The following is a 23,512-nucleotide window of genomic DNA, read 5'->3' as shown; positions in this document are numbered from 1 at the left end:
TGAGCTGTTATATTATGACTTGTGTGGCTGATGATGGTTTTTGCAGCTGAGCACCAGTTGGCAGATACAGTTTTCTACAATGCTGAGCTCTTAAGTGAGGATTTGTTGATGTGACAGGACATGTGTTAGGAGATGTCATCATCTGTTAAAAGTCTATGAGGTACATTCTTATTCCCTGTGAACAGTGTGTATTCTTTGTTCCATTGCATTCCAGTTATTCTTGCTCATCTAAGGCTGATTAAGCTGGAGTTTTGTCTACCTCCAAGCATTTATATTTCATTCATTTCTCCCAGGTCAATCCAGAGGGCAAGGATGCCCAGATAAATGCTGTGACTCCAGGTGCAACTGGTTAAAAAGGAATGAAAGTCCCTTCTGACCTTAGAAGGGGGAGAATGTGATTTCCAAGTGCAAAAATCAAAACAAATCCAGACTTGATGATCACATTTGGACATTGTTGATAGCATTGCCAATGACAGAAAGTTGTTGGGGAGGCCCCATTAACCTTGTACGCTTCTCTGGAAAGGGCTCAGAAGCTTTTTATTGCTCATTCTCTGCTTGTCCAGTCATTAAACAGAAAAACTTTGTCACCATTAGCACCCGTGATGACATTCCCAAATTCCCTCATAAATATGCTTTTGTCTGCCTGTATTAATGGTGTATTTCTCATGACCTCCATGTCATGAGGATGTTGTCCTCTCCATTCACTCCCTCATTGTCTGAGACCTCCGAGTCCATTTTCCTACCTCCTTCTAGGGAGTGTGGAACAGAAACTTCCTATGGAGTATGGGAGTTTTCCTTCATCAGCCACCAGATATGGTTATTAAGAAGAGATGTATTCTCTTCCTCCCTTGCCACCCACATGAAGCTCTCCTGGAAACAAGTGTCCCCTATGAGAGAGTGAGAGCTGAACTTAAATCTGAGATTCCTACATAATGTAGAGAAGTGTCTTTAAGCTAAAAATATTGGTACTTAACTTAAGCATTTCCACTTTTTCCAGAGGTCGATTTTGTTGTAAGTCTGTTCAGGACAGCCACCCACTGAAAATCTATTCTTACAGTATTATTCATATATTTTGCTTGTTTTCTTGCTTATTTTTAAGGCTTCATGCATACAAATTCCTGTCACAATGAATTTACCTGACAGTCTATTTATCTATTTGTTTTCTGAGGTTTTATAAAACCCCATTTAGTGTGTTTGTATTTTTTTTTCCAAGAAATGAAATGATTTTGAACATCTTGTGCTGAAACCTGACCTTCCAAGGCAATATTAAATAGATTTCTTCCACTAATGGACGCTGAGCTTTTGGGGCTTTATTCCAGTCCCTTTCCTCTTGGTCAAAACGTTTAAATATTGGTCCTCCCAGGATATTTTTTTCTAGTCTCCCAGGAGGCATTCCAGTGGATGGACTGGTCTAGTACAGAAGTCCACAGGCAGACAGTCTGGCTCCAGTTTAGTGCTTCATACTAACGTAACTAAAGTCATTTGTATTTTGGTGTACAGAAGTGCTGTAGCTGCCTTGATTCTTTTGCACGCTAATGATATCTGGCTAAAATCATGCCTCTGAGGGCCAAAGAGTTGTTCTTTATTCTGCAAATTATCTGGGGAAAATTTCCAGATTTTTTTTTATTATTGTTTCCTCTTTTGTGTATGCTTGTGCAGAGTAGCACAAAATACCATTTTGGCAGAAGTTCAGTCTGCCTCCTATTCAGTTTCTCAATTTACTGTGCTCAAATCTGTATCAGCTGCGCATGTTTCTTGCTTTCTTTTCAACACTCAGTTCTTTGTGCCACTTGAGTCAGTCTGCAACTTCTGCTTCAAGTTGAGAGACAGTAAAACGATGATTGGGATGTTCCTCCACATTGTGCAAACATTAGAAAACCACAAGACCCTGACAAATCTGCTTTCTCTGTCTATTTTTGTATGTGAAGGAATGAACTTAACATGGCAAGAGCTGGAATGTGATGTTTAATTCTTGTTAAACAGTTGCAGTGCAATTTTTGGCCAATTTATTAAAGGAAGAATTGTTCACGTCTTGAGAATTCAATTCCAGTGACTCTTCTTAGCAGAAGTTGTTACGGGGAGATCCCAGACTGATTTCATGCTAAGCTGAAATGAATTCTCTTTGCTTTATTTTATTTTACATATAGTACTGACCAATATCCTACACATGCCTTTGTCAAAACAGGAACATAGGAAATCTCATTTTAACAGTAATAAAGTCAGGCATAGTTGGTTACAAAAATGCTACTAATAAGAAATTCATAAAAGCTTTGTCACATTTACGTCTTTCAACTATACTAGGCAAGGCAGGAAATTGTGATACATAGTTGGTAGTTTCTGTAAAAATAAATTGGATTATAATGGAATATGTTATAGCAAATTTCCGCATTTAAGTCTGCTTCTACCCAGGAAGGGGAAAAAAGAGGCTGAGAATCAAAAGTCTGAGATTCCAGTCTTGGAAGCACTCCAGTGAATAACTTAACTCACATAAATAATAATGAGTTACCACCTGTGCATAAAGTTATGCTCATGCCTTAGTGTTCGTAGGATTGAGGTAGAGAAGCATATTGCAAATACTCTTTATTATATTGTATCTAGGAAGAAAAATTTATAATTTACTGTGCACAGAAAAAAACGCAAGAGAAAGGAGAGAGAAACACATGTTTATATGTGGTGACATTTTGATAAAAGCATTATGGCTTGATGAGGAATGTCATGAGTCCAGAGCATTTTGATGATTTGTGTTCTAAGTATCTTACATGAGTTTTTGCAAATCTGTTAACGTATGTTCCTTAATCATCCCCTTGGAAAACTGACCTTTGCACTTGCTGCTGCCTTCAGGCACGTGACTTTCAGATCCAGTGAACATGACTGCAGAAGATGTAGGGGATGAAGTTATGTTACTAGGCACTGCATTTGGTTTTTACTTCTGAAAGGTAGTCTAGACCAGTCCAAGGGTCAACATAAAAATATTTCCTTTTACTGCCAGAGAATTGGGTCTAACTTTGGATCATTACAATTTCTTGTACACTGTTCTCCTCTTTGAGTCTGACTTTTTCATGAGCAAGGGTTAAAACATGTCTGTGTTTCAGATTTTACTATTACTTTTTAAGTGCTTGAGGGCAGAAGCCATCTTTTATTCTGTCGTTGCAAAGCCCTGGAGTAGCGGACGTCTGATCCTGATTGGGAAGCCTTTGATACTAACACTAACAAATGATCATTTGAGGTTTTCTGTGATTTTGTTGCCAGATGCTAGTAAACTTTTAGACTTTTAATCTCAAGGTATTTAAGAAGGGATTTCTGAAAACTTGCTAGTGTCAATCAGAGTTTAAATGACGAACTATAGATTTTTTTCTTATTTTAATGAGAAAAGGATCACATCTATTTTAAAAGTCCATTGCAGTACATTAAGCATAAAGAAGTTAACTGAACCCCACAGACTGAGGCAGATGACTAAGGCAATGATAAAACTAGCTACCAGGTGTCAGTGAAGCATCAGGAACTGTCCGTGTGCATTCTTATTCTAAAACAAATGTAAGGTAATGCAAATTGGCTTAACCTCTTTCTTAGCAAACCTAGCAAAGTTAAATTAATTATCTCACATTTACTGTACACGAAATGCTCTCAGACAAACTGTTATTGCAGATCAGTAGATTCGTGGTACCTTGCTGAGGTAGAGTGATTTGATAGTGTGAAAGCTGACTTACAAACAAATGGAACATTTTGAATGAATCTCATCCAGGGACAGGAATCCTGTATTTCATCAGAAATGAAGGGATGATATGTAGCAAACAAACATACTTACATATGCTTTCCCATTCCTGTGGACCACCTAAAGAATTATGCCATAGGTTGTAGGCATGCTGAAGAACACTTAGAAGAACACTTACAGGCACTTTGTTGAATGAATACCTGCAATAAAATCATAAAGGAGAGCCCAGAAATTCATCAGTGAGTGCCTGCGTGGAAGAAGGGTAAATATTGAGGTGGAGAAGGACCAAGTGCAGGGTTTGAAGATACATACTGGAGCAGCAGAAAGTGTGGGAAAGAAGTGATATAGGCCTAAGCGTAGGCAAGGCAGTGATGATTTATTCAAAGTGAAACTCAGTTTGGGGAAATGGGCATAGATTCAGACTACCTTTTGTATTTTGATAAAGCAAAGACATTAGAAATTGAAAAGGCCTCTTAACTCACACCTTCCTATCACAGTGTAGGATAATTGCTTACAAAGTAGTCATTCGGTAGAGATGACTACCTTTTCTAGTCCAGTTTAGCATGACCTTGGTGAGGACTTCTGTGTGCCCAAAAATGGGGAAGAAAAGCCAAGAGATCAGAGGAACTGTGCAGTGGACTGGGTGTCACATGAAGTAACTTCGTTCCTGCCTCTGCTGCCGACTCAGTGCATTGGGTCAGAAAAATTAGTTACTGCTCCATGACTCAGCTTTTTTCTGCCCATGAATTGACAGGCAAGATACTTACATATTGTTATAAAAGGCTCAGGGATGAAAAATTTAGTGTATTCTTATAATAATAAATATTGTTTTTCTTACATAGATCTTTTGAGAAAAGTTCCTTCCCTATTTACAGCCTTCTTTATGCAGGTTTACATATGGCCACCAGGTTTTCCCCTGTCAGTTTAGCCAGGTTACAAATGCCTTGACTTTCAAAAAACTTGATGTTTCAACATCCCCAGCTCCCCAAATGTTCTCACACAGGTTCAGCAGTGTCTTCTTGTAGCGTTATATTAAAATAGCTTAATACTGAAAGGATTTTAGAGAAATTTCTTGCAGTGTTAATTTTTCAAAACACTTTGTATACAGCAGTTTTTAAAGTAATTCTGATATAACTTAAAGGTATTTAAGTAGTTAACCTTGCTTTCTGTTTTTTAAGGATCCACCGATGGCAGTGACCCTTGGACTGCGAATGGAAGAAATGATTTTTAATCTTGCTGACACACATTTATTTTTTAATGATTTAGAGGTAAGAATCAAAGGAACATAAACACCATTACTCCTGGGTTTTTAACATAGTGGTTTTGCTGTGCATTAGTGTTTGTTGTGTGTGACATTTTCTGCGTATCTAGACTTTGGATTTGGCATACTCTAATCAGAGAGAGGTTAGCCAAGTGGCAGTGACTTCCCATGGCACCAGAGTCCTTCCATGAAACTGGGTGAGAGAGGGAATCTGCAAACTACCCTTTCCTCTCTTTGTCCTATGGCCATCTTTTCAGCTTCCATGGATTTATAGCTGTCTGCAGTCACTTCCAGGAGGGGGACGTATGTGCCTTCCATTCTTTCTCTTGAAGTTCTCCACATTCGCTTTCAGTGGGTGCCATCATCTGACCACAAGAAACTGTGTTCTTCTCTTCACATACCTGAGTAGCCTTTTGGCCACAGGCCCCCCTTTCTTGCTCAAAGGTAGAATATTCTTCATTTACCTCAAAGACCACAGCATCAGGGAGCTGGGACTATGATAGATGTACTCATCAGTGGTGTCTCTTCCCGAGGTAGCCAGGCGACCACATGTTTTGTCATGATGTACCCAGGGTGTGCCACCCAGGTGGTATCCGGTCAGAAAAGGGAGAGACCTCTTCCTAGGGACTGACCGCTGTGGACCGCTCACCTGTCAGAAGCACCCAGATGGACTGCGGCAGGGACAGTGGTCTGGGAAGCAGGCTCATCAGCTGGGCTTCACAGACTTTTCGGTTCACTCCAGGAGTCCGGATCTGTTAACGTGGAAAGTGGCAGTCTTACAACCATGTGTGTCAAGAGACAGGGGGTGAAAAACAGTTCTCAAATTAAACTATGGGCTTTTCAGACCTTCCCCTGGTCTAAATCAGTTGTTTTCTTACTCGGAGTGGATCCCAGAGTTCCCTCTGTGGACAGATATTTTGCCACTAATGGCAGCTGGAAGACTGAGGTTTTGTTTAAAATGCCAGAGAAAGGTCTCTGGTGAGTGAATAGGAAAAATGAGGATAAGTAAGTGAGATTTTTCCATTCACTGGGACGTTGATTTTCCTAGTGTGCACTTCTTTTGTTCCTTTGTCGACTGTAGGCAATAAGAAAAGCAGAAGGTACCAGGCTGCAGTTGTCTGTCATCCCTTGCAGTCCTCATTTATTCTTAGCTCTTTTTAAGTCAAGAAACTGGGATCTACTTCACCCTATACCTGAGCTGCGCTTCCTCCTTCCAGCAGCAGAAACGTAAGAAAGTAAAGCCCTGGACATGCCTTTACCAGTCGGTGTTTTATTGCAGTCCTAGTGAGTCATCGCTTGACAATGCAAGTGCGTTTGGTGAATGTTCTCCTTCTGGTGCCCCGTACCGGGGATAGATTCCAAATCAATTTTTCAAAGCATTGCTTAAATTTCTTTTTAGCAGACCTTTGCCCCTGCATGTTCAGATTTCATGTGGCACCCAATGAACTTTAAGCCATTCAGTAGCATATGCCCAAAGTTCTTCAATCTTGTGCTGAGTTCAGTTGGAAGAGTTCAGCAAAATGGATCTTTGTCCTCTTTCCATACGTCTTTATTCTTGCTTATGGCCATTGAAGCTTCATTCCTTTCTCTCGTTATTTATTTTCTTTGTAGAACTCAGGTTCAGCTGTCATAGGTGGATCATCACATTTTGTATATTCTTCTTCATAGGGTGGTTTTAATATCCTGTCCAAAAATTCATACTTCAGCTCATTCCAGAGCCTGAACAGTATCCAAACAGTTTTCAGTTTTAGATGAATCAAAAAATACTACTTGGGGACTCTCTTGGAGAAGCTCATAACTCAATCAGTTTGATTTCATTAAAACCAATTTCTCTATGCAATTAAGTATTTTCTAGCCCAGAATTCATCTTTGTTTCAAAACCAACTCTCTTATAAGATTACCAAAATTCCAAACTTCTTGTTCTAAAATGAGCTGTATGCACACATTCTGGCATGTGCAAGACCAACAATTTTCTATCTTCTTAGCAAATAAGATATAATTCCATGGCATCCTGTGCCAAAGTACATAGAGGCATCCTTTAATATGCAGATGAATAAATCTGTTTAAATATGTTTGCAGAGCACATGGCCATTACTGAATATTACGGTGCATCTGCATGATGACTGTGTAATGAATTCTGAGAATTCCCCAATTCTGACTTGGAGTCTCTCTCTCATCTCTCCCCCTCTCTCTATCTCTCTTTCTCTGTCTTCCTCGCTCCATCCTCCTCCAGGAGAGGGGAGGTGAGTGCTGAGCTGCTGATGGTCATGGCCATCAAGACAGAAGACCTTCAGTTCTTACTGGAGGAAGTGAGATAGGCCTTTATTCACTAGACAGATTACTTATCCTTTCATCATCTCACTTTTTTAAAGCTGAGCCCCCAGGTCCCATACCTTCTGTCTTGCTTTCATCTTCATCCCACAATAAACCTTGTGGCTCCAGACATGACAACTGTAATGTACTAATGAATCTGTATTCCTGTAATATTGACTCCAGTCACTAAGAAATCTTTTTTCTGTGTCTTTCTTGGTTGCAAACACCACATACCAAGGTCTAGTAATAATAATCGAGTTACTGAAAGTTATCACATACAAAAATAAAGCTTTCCTTCCTCTATGCAAATCTATCTCACTACAATGACTGCTGATGCAGAAATTCCGATCTGTTGAGGCGTTCCCTGCTGACCCAGTAACCCATGTTCTAATCAGCCAAGCTGCACTTTTATTTCAGGCTAGGCTGTTCTCCAGCTATTTCATTCTCAGTGTATAAATTTTAGTTAGCTTGAGAAGTATCACTCCTTGAGAAGTATCGCTTGGGAGGGCAGTTGGTGTTTTGCCATGAACATAGGAGTCTGGTGCTCTAGAAAGTTCATGTGCCTAAACAATGCTTAGAGATGGGACTCAGTTCTGTAATAATATCCAGACTAATGCATTCTGTTCTCAACCAGGTAAGGAATAAAATGAAGTTTTTCTCCCTGTCTCAGTATTAATTTTAAGAGAGCTTTTAGAAATGTTGGTAGGGCTCACTATGCACACAAAAACCCCAATTTCTACAAATTGCAAGCAGGAATTTGGACATGAATCTTCCAACTCCATTATCCTCCTCCACTCTCAGGAAGATGAAGAAAAAAAGAGTATTTATTTCAAACAAACTGAATTACATTAACATTTTTATGATAATCCTACCATATTTTAATTAAGATTTCGTCATCATTTTTTTCTCATTAGAAATAGAAATGAGAAAAAAAAATAGGATTTAGGTAAGTCTCAGAATTTGAGAGGCAGGTCAAACTATTTTTAACAGAGACTGAAGCATATACATAAAAAGGGGTGTTCTGTATAGCCTGAGAAAGCATAGTGCTGAATATCCCCTCAGTAATAACATTTTTGTGTTCAGTGTGGTGAGTCAGTGTTTTTACTGGATAATGAAATTACTGTCCATTCCAGGAGGATAATTTTTATGGATGATTTGTTGATTCTGTACTCTCAAATTTTCAGGCTCTAAAAATTGCTGCGAAGAATTGACTGCACTTAGATATAATTTAAATTAGTATTGCTTCAAGCAAAAGCCAGTTATTGTACCTAGATTCCTTTCCTGTAGTCTTAGTAATAGGAAATATATTTTATCTTTCTTAGTTTTGACCTTGCATTGACAGTGAGCCACTGTGACTTGAGTGTAGCCAGTACTGTAGCTGATGTGAAAAGTATTTCACCTTAACATTTAAAGTGACAGAGAGCTTGCTTTCTTTCCTTCCTCAACACAACTGTTTGGTATCTTTTACAAGCAAACTCAGAGGTAGTGTTGTGCCACCAGTTTCCCGTTTCTTTGGGGAAAAGTAGAGAACTATCTCAAATCTGCTCAAACCGTCTGCTTTTTCTTTTGTTCCAGAAAGTTTTTTCACACCATGGAAGTGAATTTGTATAATGTAAACATTTTCGATGACGTAGATAAGTAAATGAGAAAACAAAGTAAAACGAAGCAAGGAGTGGTGGGCACATGAGTTTGTTGTTGGTCAGCAAATGTGTATTGCCAGTACGCTGGGGAGGTGAGCCATAGATCCAAGAGGAGAAGAGGAAGGGGGAAAAGGAGGAAGCTGGAGACTGCTGTTGGGTTTGATCCCCTTATAAACTTAACAACCTTCTTGCAGGGCAGGCAAGTAATCAGAAAACTGCATGTTCCTCTCATCTCCTATTCCTGGAGTCAATGAACAGACTGTGAGATAAAAAAATAAAAGTAAACAGCTGAGCCTTTGCCACCCACTCATATTTAACTTAATAATGAAATTATCAGCAGAACAGTTATCTGGAATTTTCAAGGTTGGAACAACGTAGCTGAAAGGCTTAACAAAACCCAAACAGCAGCAGACCCTCCTTCTTGTCCATCAGGGCTTCTGTGTGCCTTCCATTTAATTAGTACACCTTCAAATCCACAGGACTGATTTTTAAACTTTTAAAATTATCTTATGCTTTGACCAGTTCCAGGGAAATCTGTGAAGGTGATTAGGAAGCCAGATATTGCTCAGATATTGCAAAATACAGAGTTAGAATTTGTCCCAGTGGGGCTTTCTGTCTGATTTTTGAGTTCCTGTCCTACACTGGGTGGAGTATAGTTGCATTTTTTTCCTGGAGTGTAAATAATAAATAAGGATAAAGAAATTAATCTTTTATTTCAGCTGCCACTTCCCCTTGTCTTTCTCTTTTCATCAGCTATTTACATCCAAAACCAGCTTCTTTAAAATATTCTACAGCTCACGATAATCTCCTCAGACAGAACCAAAAAATTTTATTTCTCCGGTGGGGAAAAGAATGCTTCATTTCTGTTCCTTGAATGCAGTTCTTTGATGCCTGTCTTAATGGATTAAGCGAGATGAGCAGAGTTTGGCCACTCATTCTTTTAGTCTTGACACAAAATTTTAAATTATGATTGCTTGTATGACGCAATGAAATTATGTATTTGAAAACGAGATTATATGTATTTATTTTACACAAAAATTGCTAATTCATTTTTTTTAACAACTTACTTCATGTGGGTAAAAGTCTGTCAAATTTTCATTCGGTGCAAAGCAAACAAAACAGAAAGAAGAAATGGTAATTCCCCAAATTCACACTCTGGGAACTTGTGGCATACACATTTGGAAATCGCTCCTCTGTTCAGATTTATCCTTTATCTGGACAACTTAGCGTTGGTATGAAACTGAGATTGGAAACTGAGAACTGTGTACTCCTGCATGTCACAGAGAGTCTGAATTAAGTGGTGCTTGTCAGCAACGTTATTTGACACAATGACTCAGACAACTCTTTATTTGAGGCACAGAACGGGGCATTTTGAAAGCTCAGCCTCATTTTGTCTTAGTGTTGAGATTAAATTATCAGCAAACATTAGTTGAGGAGTAATTTTTAAATATGTCCTTGAACATTTTCCTAAATTATATTAGGATTATGTTAACAACAGCTATTTTAAATATTACAAAATTACTTACATACAGGACAGTAAAATCTCCGGACACTGAATTTGAGGTGCGTCTTTGGGTTAAGATGTTAATTCTAGCAACTACAGAAAACAGTAATATGATGCCTGTTCATATTTACTGTTGCGTGATGGCTTGACTGACTTATTTATTTGTGCTTCCCCTGCATTTTCCTATCTTTCTGCCATAACCACTGTGCAGAAAAGGATATTTGATAGCTATCCAATTATAAAACCAGCTTGGAGGGGAGTTCAGTTTTCCAATATACCTAAGTTCCCTGGAGTTACTTCCATCCATCCCTTCTGAAACCAGGAAATAATGAAGTTCTCCAGGACTGCCTGATTATCTGTGATTTTCCAGCCAAAGGCATTTGGATAAATCAATAAAAGAATCTGATAAGCATCCAAACTCCTAGAGACTTAACAGAAGTTATATGCCTGTTGAGGTTCATCTTCACTACCTTTTAGGAAGTGGGGAAATAAGGTTTAGGTGATTTTGGAATATTGGTATGCTAGAGAGACTATAAATGAGACTTGCAATTTTTGGGTTTTTTCAATTAAAATAATTTTAATCTAAAATCACACTAAAATTACATATCGCTTTTCTAAAGGCCTATTTTAACTAATAATTTACACAGTGTAGGAGTTGAAGGTTGTATCATTTTAAAGAAATTGATGGTGGTAGGAAGCTGTAGGTGTACATATGCTGCCATCTTCTGGTGCAGTTAGTGGCCTGCACCGATCATTTCTTCAACATCTACTAAGCATACGGTGAGCATACTCTCTTATAAGATAATTTATCATGTGGTTTTTTTTTCAACAGGAGTGTGATCAGGTTCATATAGATGATGTTTCTTCTGATGATAATGGACAAGACCTAAGGTAAGATACAGCATTTGTTTCTTTTTTTTTTTCTTCAAAGATTAAATAAATTGAGCATTTACAGGAATACATTGTATTTATTTTTACTGTATTTTGGGTGTTTGCAGTACCTACAGTTTTGCAACTGATGGCTTCCATGCAGCTGCAAGTAGTGCAAACCTTTGTCTGCCAACAGGTGTAAGAGGAGGGGTTGACTGGATGAGGAAGCTGGCTTTCCGTTACAGAAGAGTAAAAGAGTTGTATAATACTTACAAGAACAACATAGGAGGTGAGTTTAATTGTCAAAACCAATTTAGAATGCTGATCAGGGTAAACTGCGTGGCAATGAACTCCTGCCGAGGGTATGTGCCTTGGAAGCCACAGAGTGAATGGAAAGTGATGTGACTGGACCTTGGGCTATTGAAAGCTACTGACCGTAATGGCAGAGCCAACATTGTGCTGTTGTGCAGGAGAACCAGAGATGAGGAAACCGAGCAGGCTTCCATTTAGCTTCCACAGAGCCCGTTTTTCTCCTTCAGACCCAGCTCGGCTATACTTACCTTACTGATTGGTTGAGCCACTTATTCTACCTCAAATATGCTGTTATTCTAGGAAGGAAGTTGTATAGTTTCCACAGCACAAATTGGTTGTGGCTGGCCTCTTCCATCCTACATTTTCATGATCTGGTTGGTAACAACACGCTGTCTGCTAAACTCTCTGCTGGGTATCTGCTAGTCTGTTTTCACCAGTGGATGCAAGAAAACTCTAGCACTGCCATGCCACTAGCCCCTTTTGTTGACTCTGTAGCTTATGCAGTTAATTGTGTTAGCAAGAAATCCAAGTCTCATTTGGGCCAAGAGCTTTCCTGTTATTGTTTCCATTCATGGACTCACTCATGTCCGTGCCAGCGGGCTTGTAGGAGGAAATCAAGCAGCAGAACTGAAAGAATCTGTTCTGGAGAGTCCTATGTGACTTGCAGAGACAGCCAGCCCTCTTCTGAGGAGGTGAATATGTCAGCCGACTCCCTCAAGAAGAGACTGTGAGAACAGGGAATATGTACAAGTCTTCAGGCATTGCTACAGCCACAGTTGAGGATAAGATGAGGCCAGTCCAACCAGGAAGGAGTCCAAGTGAACACTCTCCCATTCTATAGCATGGGCTTTTTCAACTCATCTGAAATTTATTTCAAAGGAACCTGAAACTTAAAGTAAAGCTCACCTTCAGCAAAACCAGTCTGGTGTCCTTTTAGCACTTACTGCAGTCTCTCAGAAATAGGAAACAGTACAACTAATACGGACAGTGAATTAGTCGTTACCTTAATCGTTTTCTAAATTATATAAATCTGGAATATATATTTTCACTCTTAGTACTTCAGAGTCTTTACTTGCCACAGGAAGAAGCAATAGGACCAAAGGGTGATAGTAGATGGTTGGCTTTCACCTGCCATGCCTTGCCCTTCAATGGTGTCATGAATAGAGTTTTTATGTATTAATAATACTTGAAACAGTATTATCCAAAAGTTTACTGGTTTTTCTTATATCTCCTAATGCATCTAAGAGTCTAAAGCTGTTGCATTTCGTAAAACCTTTAACACTAGAAAGAGCTTAAGTCCAAGAGCAGGCATAGGGAAACACACTAAGAGGAACAATCATTGTAACAAAGGCAAAGTGCAGATATATGGTGCATTGTATTAAGGTTTTTATTCTCCCCCACAAATCCTGCTTCTGAAATATATTCCATCCTTAGCAGGCAAGTTCCTTCATTCATCCTCTACTTCTTAGCTTTTTTAATAATCTTTTTATCACATATGTATCTATTTATTTCAAAATAGCTGTTAGAAGGCAACAGAAAGCTAGATCAAACTAGGTATTTTCAGATTGCTTCATTTCAGATTTTTGAAGCCAGTCATCACCACTTCTAGGGAACATAGGGTGTGAAAGAGCAGAGGGATACTAAAGGTCATGAAGCCTGCTTCCCTGCTCTTCCAGGACCAAATCTAAATTTAAAATAGCTTGGTTCCAAAGAATTCATGTCTGAACATTCAATAGGCTGGGTATTTTTTAAAATCTGACCATTTATACCCAAAAGGAGATTTTAAGGTGCTTTTAAGGACTGACTGAGATATGAGAACATAAGATGTACAGCCATTTCAGGGCTGTAAATGCTATAAAAGGAGCTATCATTACTAACCACAACAGGACATGAAGAGCAAGCCATCAGCAAACAAATGTATTTCCATATGCATAACCTGAGGTTCACCTATATAGAGTCATAAGCAGGGCAGTTTTAATCATATGCAGATACTGCAAAGGCAAGTTTATTCTGAAGTCTCTTCTTTTGTGAGTGTCTCTGCCTATGATCCCGATGGCATGGATCTCCTTGTCACTGCCTCTGATAATTAGAGAGTAAGATGCATGTGAGGAGTTGGTTTTAAAAATATGCATTTCTGAAAGATATACTTTGAAATGTAGTAAAGTAGCCTGAATAGATGAAAAAAAATCAGACAACTAATTATTAGTTTCTGCAATACTCATTGACATTGCTTGATATAGTGGAATGCAAATAAAAAGAGAGCAATTTACTGAGCCTTGAAGACAACAGATTTTCTCTCTGGTGTTTTTTCAAGTTCTAGTGGAATTTAAAATAGAAACAATGACCATAACATCTATATGTTCCAGCTAATACACAATTTAATTTGTCTTTTTTTTTCTTTTCTTGCTTTTTTACTTAAAAGGACTCCTAGGTCCCGCTAAAAGAGATGCATGGTTGCAATTAAGAGCAGAGATTGAAGCTCTGACAGACTCCTGGCTAACAAATGCACTTAAATCGTTATCAATTATCAGCACAAGGTATGTATTTGAGTCTACTGTAAAAAAGTTTCTAGTTTTGGACTTGTAATGGCTATTTTTTGACATTTTAAGTTACAATAAATTAGTGCCTTTAAGGAACAGAACAGGTCTAATACAACTTTTGAATAGGACATAAGAAAAATTCCATGGAAAGTGATTTCATTTTCAGTGATTCCACCATTTACTTAAGATAGCGTGAAGTGTCTTCTAAAATGTGATAAATGTCCCTGTGTACATTGAAAGGGTATTGTAGAATTCTGAGCCAGCCTTTAATTTATTATCTTCTGGGCAGTATCCTCTGAACTCCACGTCTCTCTGTTCTGTCCTTCAATGTTTGTGCCTATTCACAGTGCTATCTAAATACTGTATAGATCCCAGAACACAAAAACATTTTCCATCTGTCCTTCCAGACAAATCAGTATGCTTAAGCATATATCTAAGTTTTCAGAAGAGCAAAAATCTGTTTTAACTGAGTTAAAAGTTTGGGTTCCCAGTAATGAGACATAAAATGTCTTGTTCCTTTGAAATAATAAAACTGCGAACACTGCTGCTGCTTAGTCAGCCCTGCAATATGTATCTTATCAGAAATCCTCAAAAATTCTGGTTTTAAACCATGAAAAAGAACCATGTTAAGCCATCTCACCTTCTGAACATGTCTGGGAAAAGATTCAGCATCAGGTGGAAAGAACAAACTTGGAAAGATGTGAAAAACTTATTTTAAATGTAACAACTTTTGCAATATGTTTATCTCTTAATTGTTTATTTAACAGTGTCTTAAGCACTTCAAGAGAAGAAAAGTTAAAAAATTGTATAAGCCATTGTGTTTAGCTCTGCATTTCTTTCCAAATTGCTAGTCTTCAAAAAGACATTTGGTAATGAAGGCCAGTTGAGCATTGGTGGATGAGTCTGGAAAACTGTTATCAGTTACTCAGGACTGTTAAATAATAGTCTTTTGTCTTGTCTTCAAAGAACTGTACAGCTATAAATCTTCAGAAGCTACCCGTGAGGCAGCTAAACGTCACCTATATGTTGCTGACAGGAAATTGAGACACATTAAGGCAGAAATAGTAGTCTAAGGTCTTGCTTGGAGTTTGTGGAAGAACCAGGAGGAAAAATCACAACTATTTGCTCTCAGCTCCATGTTCACACGGTCATGCTCATGTTCCAGCCTAAAGTAGCCTGGCTCTGAGTTTTCTGTTGTGTAACTGCTAGCACAACTTCTCCATTCAAGTTTTCATCCTCACCATTCGATGCTAGCTCATTAACATGATTATTCTTATCTCTCCCTCTTCTCAGAAATATTCTTACTCTTGAAACATGAAGAAAGTGATGTCATTGTGCAGAAATGTGTATTGGCTGTTTATTTCCCCTCAAGACAGGAGTAACAAATGATGTTTTCGCTTTCTCCTAACACTTCTATGTGGCTGGTAGCTACTGCCAAGTAATTGCCTGCATGAAAATGATGCTTTCAAAGCATTAGAATGCCTATTTTTGGAGGTAGTTGGTGATCTTAAACGTCTGTATTTTAGTGAATGCATCTTCAAGGACCTGTTTTTTATAAACCAGTGTGGAATATTTCCTACAAATCAGGCCTGCATTTTTTTTTAAAAGGATTTTGCCAAAAGGTTTATGTGCATTTTTCTGGCAGTGATGGTGCTGAGCAGCACTGCTGTGTGAGTGAAAGTAAATGATGAGGAATCTTGAATATGCTCTCCACAGCTGGTTCACCTCATCAGCGTTTGGGTAATGGTTTTAAGCTATTTAAACTTAAACTATTTCTCTCATTTTAGGAGTAACTGTGTAAACGTGTTGGTAACAACAACCCAGCTTATCCCAGCACTTGCAAAAGTTCTGCTATACAGCTTAGGAGGAGCTTTTCCTATTGAAAATATTTACAGTGCAACCAAAATAGGTAAGAAAATTATTCTTTCATCCATTCTGACTACACTGAATTACCAATATTTTTTTGCCAATAGTGGATGGATTCTACGCCATTTCCCTGACACTTACAGTGTTAGTTATAAGAGTTAGGCATTGCATATTTTTAGATGTGTTTATGTCAATAAATTCCAAATTCAGCTTATTTTCAATGATGCCTGAAGGAATAAAGGTCCCCATACTGATTAAGAGCATCAGAAACTCCTAAGTATCGTGCAGAAAACATAAAATGTGCAGAAAAGAATGAAGAAAAGTGTTTTGTGAATTCGCATCTAAGCAGAACTTGTGTTAAAATAGTCTCTGCTCCGACCTCCAGCTCTATGTAAGTTAGGCCACTGCTTCACAAGCTTTTTCTGGAAGCATAGTACATCAGCAATGGTAATGACAACTGTTACCAACAGAAGCGGTGTTGATGGATGCCACAAGGGCACTTCCCTATTCTGTTGATAACTGTGTACCTCTTGTGTATTACAGTTTGGAAATTCATGGGTTTTGGAAATGGCATCCAAAATGTTCGTTCTTGTAAACCAAGACAAGTTATCATTCCTGTGAAATGTGACACAGCCTACAATGACTGATAATTTTGGCAGATTTCATGATTTACCAATTATTAATTCAGGAATGCTTAATTTCTATACCTATGACACCTTATATAACAGGGAGTGTGACACTTCATTGACAAAAGCATTACAATATATTTCCTAAATGATTTTCACAAGTGAAAAAACAATGCATATTCTAACAGTGTCGGGAAAAAATATTACCTCAGTCATCCTTTAATTAGCTGTAGCTGTCCTCTAGAGAGAAATGCTTCAAATACTTTAAAAACTTAAGTCAAGGCACAAAGTATCCCAAATACCGCATGGTACTGAGCAGCCTCTGGAATGAATGTCATCTGTCATACAGCCTGTACATGTTGGATTCAGTCACTGAGATTGCACTCGGACCAAAGGAAGGCTCATTAAGAAATTGTGCTGACAGCACAGAAGGGGGTGGTGAAGTGAAGCACAGTCTCTGGAGGCTCTGTCGAAGTAATTCTGCACCAGGAATTCCTTCTGGGAACAGTGTGGCCGCTGTTAACACCTCTGTCAGGAGCACAGCAAACTCTGTTGGGTACAAGATCCGTCTCTACTTTTCATCTCAATGATCCCTGCACTGTGCTGAGCACAGGACTATAATTGCAGCTTTTGCTTGCACACACTGAAATCTGGTCCTCACTCAACAGTTAGTACACACGATGCTTTTCCTAATCATAAGCCCTTTTTTGTGGGCCAGCTGAAAAAAAATGAGAGGAGAGCAGTAAGAATCAGAAATCTAGAAATCATGAGCTTGTGAGAAGACACTGAAAAACCTAGGGTGGGGATAGACATAATAACAAACAAGGTAAAAAGCTATTGCGGAGAGCAAAGAAATAATCTTTCTCTACGTTGATGGGAGGTATGACAATAGGTGATGATTCTTTGCAATAGGGCACATGTAGGTTGCATGTCAAAGAGAAACTTGCTAATGGAAAGGGTTAATTAAATATGGAGATTACCTGTGGAAACAGTGAAATCATCATATTAGGACAGTTTTAGGATCGATAGCACAGGCATTTGTTGGTAAAACTGAACCCGCAGTACAATGAGAAGATCGGTAGATGACTTTGCTTGGTGCTTTTCGATCCTGTTTGTTGTTGTTACTGGCTTAGCCTGCTTGCTTCCACATTTCTTCAAAAGAGCCAAATGCTTCATGGAAGTTCTCCCAGGAACCTCTCGTCTAATTTTATTTTGCTTGTCCATTGTTCTGTGAACACTTTTTCCATTGCTACATCACTCATTGTTGCAGATACATTAGAATTAAAATTGCTGCTTTCCTTGAAAAAAAAAAATTATTACAATAATAGGGAAATGTTTAAATTCAATTATTAATTCACTGACCTATTCATTTTTGCAGCACTGCTAATTCCTTTATCTTAGTGGCTTTCCTGTAACTCTTTTAGTTTTACCTGGAGCAGCTTAATGTCACTAAGAGAATTAATTGCTTCTCACCAGTTTTAGCTCTAAATCCCAAGGCTGGGAACTTGTAGTAACAATGTCTTACCACTGCAATTATCCTTTGTAGGGTTTCACCATAACTCACATGATAGCTTGAATAAGTAGTGCATTGTTTTTCAGGCAAAGAGAGCTGTTTTGAGCGTATAGTGTCCAGATTTGGCACTAACATAACTTATGTTGTGATTGGAGATGGCCGAGATGAGGAACATGCAGCTAATCAGGTAACTTCACTCTGAACTCTTATCTCATTTATCTTCCAGGAAAAGAAAGTTGCTTTGAACGAATAATGCAAAGGTTTGGCAGAAAAGTAGTATATGTTGTAATTGGGGATGGTGTAGAAGAAGAACAGGCAGCAAAAAAGGTAACCTGTCTCCTGAAATGTTGGTGTGATACATAGCGACTAATGCAAGCCTTTCTGTTTGCATTTCTGTCAGTGTTGCGCAATGGCAGAATGACAAATAATTTCAGTCCACAGATGCAAGGCGACAAGAGCATGATGAGATCAAAACTTAGAATAAAATGAACCATTTGGATTCTAGCATTTGTTTCACTTCAGTTTGGAAAGAAAAAAAATGCAAAATTATTTTAAAAATAAATGAAAAATTATTGCAGCAAAAATGTCTGACTAGCTTCAAGCAAATCAAAGATAAACAGAAGAGATAGAAAGGGCTATGACATGATGGTTGGGTGGTGGTTTTCTTTAAATGGTGAAATCAGCAAGGTTTCAAGTGTTACAGAGAATGTGGAAAAACTTCTAAAGGACTGTGCAAATTTTTTGCTAACATAGATGAAGTCTGTAGTTTACTGGAGCAAATATGATGAACATATAATTTGCTTCAAGAGAGACATATCTGCAAAAGGAAAAAAAAAACACAACATAGAGATTGTGCACCAAATCTGTTTCTAAAAGAGAACTGTTTCTTTAGAAATACTCAATTTTATCATGACAATAATTTGAATCTAAACTTCACCAGATAAGTTTGCACTGTTCAGAAACAGATCAAATTTGCTAATTTGCACCATACTTCCCAGTATAACCTTGGAAGTATGCAGAAACTGAAAATTTTTGCCTCACAATTTTTGCCATCACAGGACAAGTGATGTAAGTATCATTGTGCTAGGAGCAGCAAAATAAAGTGCCCTTTTAGTTTTGTAGCTGGAATGGAAACAGAATGAAAATAACCAAAATGCTCGTTCCAAATGGTTCCTTAATATAGGTGCAGTACTGGTGATGGGTCTTTTATAGTTTGTGCTAAACAAAGGTGGTTGGATTGTGTACTTTCCAGTTTGGCATGCTTTTTTCTTAACGTTGGCTATATTGCATGGATAGATACAGAATTCAGAGAGATGGATGAATATAGCACATTACAAATAGATCTGAACACAACATGAAAGTATGGGTTTTTTTCTATTCTGATGCATTACTGAAGGAGAATAGTGCATATATCTGCATCTCTCACAGACACTGATGCTTTCTGCAACACAAATTACCTTTTTTTAAACCAGAAATGTCTTATTTTCGTATCCAAAAAGATCTCTTTTTTCCCCCTAGATGGAAAAAAATGTAATTCAACTCTGTTTCAAAGTGTTGTGTGTGAAGCCTCTTCTAATGAAAGTCTTATAGGCCTTTAAATGGTCATTCAGTATTTTGCAAAGTCTACTAAGTGGAGCAGAAAGGGATTTCCTGTTAATGCTCCTTTGTATGGGTTTGCATGCTAACAATAAGCAAATAGCCCTTACTAAGTAACAGGCTCTTTCCAAAGAAACTATTAAGAAAGACTGTCTAATTATTTTAACTTCAGTTGAACTATTAAGCTCAGATCTATTTTGGTCTGATTTTTGTCAGTACTTCACTAGCAAAAATCAATCCAGAAACACAGTGGTATAAAATCCGTGGTGGTAGTCTGCCTAGCCTCGTGTGTCATGTACCGCCCTGTGTCACAGTGTTCATCTTTCCTGACCTTTTCCCCCCTCTAACAAACACAGCACAACATGCCTTTCTGGAGGATATCCAGTCATTCGGACCTCTTGGCTCTCCATCAAGCACTGGAACTAGAGTATTTGTAACTGTGTTCTAAAGTTGGCGATCCTTTTTTTTTTATATATATATTTCAAGTACACTGAATTTTTATGTGTGATTCAATGCCTCTGGCTTTACACATATGAATTGTCTTAAGAAGGGAAGAAATATTTGGAATTAAAAATTCCAAATTGAAGAATTCAGATTGCTGAATGGAGTTAAAACGTTAGTGCTACGTAAGGAAGCTCTATGGTCTTATATATGCAACGTTTTTAAATGAATTAAAACTGTGGAGGTTGCTGGTACACACCGAGTGAGCCCTGACAGGAGTGAACAAAGGACTCGAACTGGCAAAGCACCAACACGCGTTTTCCAGCCGACAAGGTGGTGTTCAACAACATTCCTCAAAGTGGGATATATTCTCAGCACTGAGGTTTGAACCAGACTTTAGCCTACCTAACCCAGAAAATCTGAATTGGAATGCACTCAGACTGTATAATGACAATCCTGTCTAGACCTGTAATTTGTGTAAATTATTGATGAAAATAATTTACTGTGACTTTATTAGCAGCTGATTTTGGAAGTGGATGCAATTTTTCTTTCTTTTGGGGGGGCAGGGGAGGGAGAGGGTTATATAATATTGTCTCTTTTATAAGTTTGGCAAACAGAATGTGCATAATGATGTGTTGTGCCTTAAAGAGAAGACTGTGTTCGTGTGTTATAATGTAATTTTGGTTAAAAACTATGTAGATAAACAAAAAAACCTTTGTGATAATTTTTGACATGACCAAATTTGAAATTCAAAGAAATCAAAGAGCAGGGCTGCACCAAAGCATTTAAGTATTTGTTGCAGTAAGAAAAAATAATAAAGGAAAGTTTGTGTTTTTATTTGGATTCTGAATAATTCCACTGATTGTTTGAGGAAAGTTAAAGAGTATGTTGGGAGGTTGATACTGGGGACCGCTACCTTGAAAGCTAAAAAAAAAGTGTTTAACACCTTCAGCATCATTTCTTGATTCTCCAACAAGAGAACTAAGAGCCATATTCATGAATTACTTAGTCCACTGAAAGCCATACAGTGAGTGCATCTGCTGTGTATAAAAGAACAAATTTCCACCCAGCAGACAAAGTGTGCAGGTCGCATTACTGGAAGGTGAAAATGTGGAGTTAAGCCTAGATGGGGAATAAAACACAAGTTCGTTAGGAGTGAAAATTACTAAAGAATCTCTCACCAGTCAGATGCACAAATGATGCTACATTTAGCATATTCAGAATCAACACAAGCTGCTGAAATTGCTGGCATGATGACATTGGCCATTTCAGGAACACAGTCCACTTTGGTAAATATAACAGCATTTTGGTAGCTTTTCCATTCTGTTCCACATTTATGTGTCTTCTGTTTTGGGTCAACATGATTTTCGTCACCCATTTTTTATTTCACAACAATATTAAACAGGAACAACCCTAAATGTTTTTGAATCAGAAATTTCAATAGCATGTCAGGCATCTGAGAAGAGGATAAGGAGGGGATTTTTATGAAGAAATATTGAGAAATAGATTACCTTAATTTTCATCATTTCTATTAAAAATTACGGTCCATACAGTGATAATTACCTTGCAAGTTTTGAACATGCTACCTTTCAGCTTTGGAAAATGAGCAAGGTCCATATTGCACACAAGGTCCCTAGCACTCCATGTGCAGCTTGAGCACTCTGAAACAACAGCAAGTGGTTCATCTCTCATGGCAGAAGATGGAAACTGCTTTTTGATTTTTAACACTGTACATGGAGACACCTGAGGTTGCCTGTGCTCTGACTGCGTGAAGAGGTGTTTGCAAAAGAAGATGTTAAATGTAAACTCCAGGATGCCTACACAAACACAGTAGTCAGCACTGAGGTGAAGATCTTCCCCTCTCTGTGCTATGAAGCCACCATATGTCTAGTTACCAGGTAGTAACTTCGTTGATTTAAACTTTGTGTTATATGGAAGTTAGTTGGTAGGTGAAAGCCTGGAGCCACTAAAAGTCCAAGGCAAAAATCCTCTATAATAAATTCATAAAAATGGGATTTCTTTGCTGTGTTGGAATTGGATATACAAGTCACCACACAACAAACTAATGATAATTTGTTATCACTGGGCAGTTTAAAGTTATCACATGAGACTTGCCACATATGAAATCATTATACACTAGCTATTTGGGTGATAGATTTGTGTGTCCAAAAAGTAAAAATGATGCATACCTTCTTTATATTTACAGTACCTGTCTAGTCAAATTTGGCCTGGAAGTACATTTTTCATAAAAAGCTGTAGTACCAGCTTTCTGTAGTTTTTCAGATGGGAAAAAAGTGTTTCTACCGGAATAGGAAAAAAGTTCAAACAAAGCCCTTCTCAAGTTCCAGCATCATAACATTGCATGAGAATCTCAACGTAAAAGCCTTTATAAAACAAAAAATTGGTATGGTGAACTAGCTTCTTTTTCTTTTCTTTTTTTTTTTTTTTTGGACAAGTCATAGTGTTATTTAAATGCATGAAGCAATATTATTTCTCAAGTTATTTGTTCAGCTTTTCAGTGTTCTTTTCCTGATCAGACATAAGAACAAAAAATAGCCCAGCAACAACCATCGGTTCTTATAAAAGGTTTGCAGTGCCTTCATTGGAGTTGTGCTTAGCTCTCTGTGGCAGGTATGGCTCAATTAATATACTGGACTTCTAGAGAGGAGACGGAGGCAAAAGGAGGGAAGTTTTACAGAGCATGACAAAGTTCTGATTTTAACTTGGATTCTGTGTGCTACCACAGTAGAAGTTAATTATAAAAATAAATAATCCACAAAAATGTACATCCAAAGAAAATTGAAAGATTTAGCTCAAAAGCCTTCGCAATACTAAAATTCTAAAACAAAATTTCAAAGCACAAATACTCTCTTGCTAAGCAAAAATTGTTATCTATCTTTAAATAAAAAGTGTGTAGTACATGCCTGCCTTGTAGAGAGAAATTACTCTGATACATTTTCCTGCATGAACAATACAGAGGAGAAAATAACCAAGGCAGAGACATAGTCACGCCAGACTGTTCCCGATGGGCCTAAGTAGATTAAGCTGAAGGCTGGTCATTTTGACATTGAGTGCATTTTAATTCAACAGCATATTAATCAGAAACTGCCTTCCCTTCAGCCTCTCCTCAACAACCAAGATTGAGCACGATGTCATGTTTGCAAGTATTTGGGGCAAATGAAGTATAGAATATAATGCCTTTTGCTGATACTCTAGCAGTTCTCAGTCAGTACAGAACTTGAACATTCATTAGGCATTTGAGTAGTCAGCTTGCAGAATACAAATACTGTGTGATTGCAGTCACAAGATAGTATCTTA

At 38.0% G+C, this 23,512-nt stretch overlaps 1 protein-coding gene across 1 annotated transcript in view; it reads left to right on the top strand.

Moving 5' to 3' along the window:
* Positions 1 to 20,208, top strand: part of EYA4 (EYA transcriptional coactivator and phosphatase 4) — a 49,936-nt gene extending 29,728 nt beyond the window's left edge. The window contains 7 exon segments of the mRNA XM_050893554.1: positions 4,891 to 4,980; positions 11,263 to 11,321; positions 11,429 to 11,589; positions 14,035 to 14,149; positions 15,940 to 16,061; positions 18,384 to 18,484; positions 20,110 to 20,208. Of these exon segments, the coding sequence (XP_050749511.1) occupies positions 4,891 to 4,980; positions 11,263 to 11,321; positions 11,429 to 11,589; positions 14,035 to 14,149; positions 15,940 to 16,061; positions 18,384 to 18,484; positions 20,110 to 20,190 (729 nt within the window). The 3' untranslated portion in view covers positions 20,191 to 20,208.
* The last annotated feature ends 3,304 nt before the right edge of the window (positions 20,209 to 23,512 follow it).

The sequence above is a fragment of the Gymnogyps californianus genome, chromosome 3 (genome assembly GCF_018139145.2).
Source record: "Gymnogyps californianus isolate 813 chromosome 3, ASM1813914v2, whole genome shotgun sequence".
In the NCBI taxonomy this organism is placed as follows: domain Eukaryota; kingdom Metazoa; phylum Chordata; class Aves; order Accipitriformes; family Cathartidae; genus Gymnogyps; species Gymnogyps californianus.
This window is presented reverse-complemented; position numbering and strand designations above follow the sequence as displayed.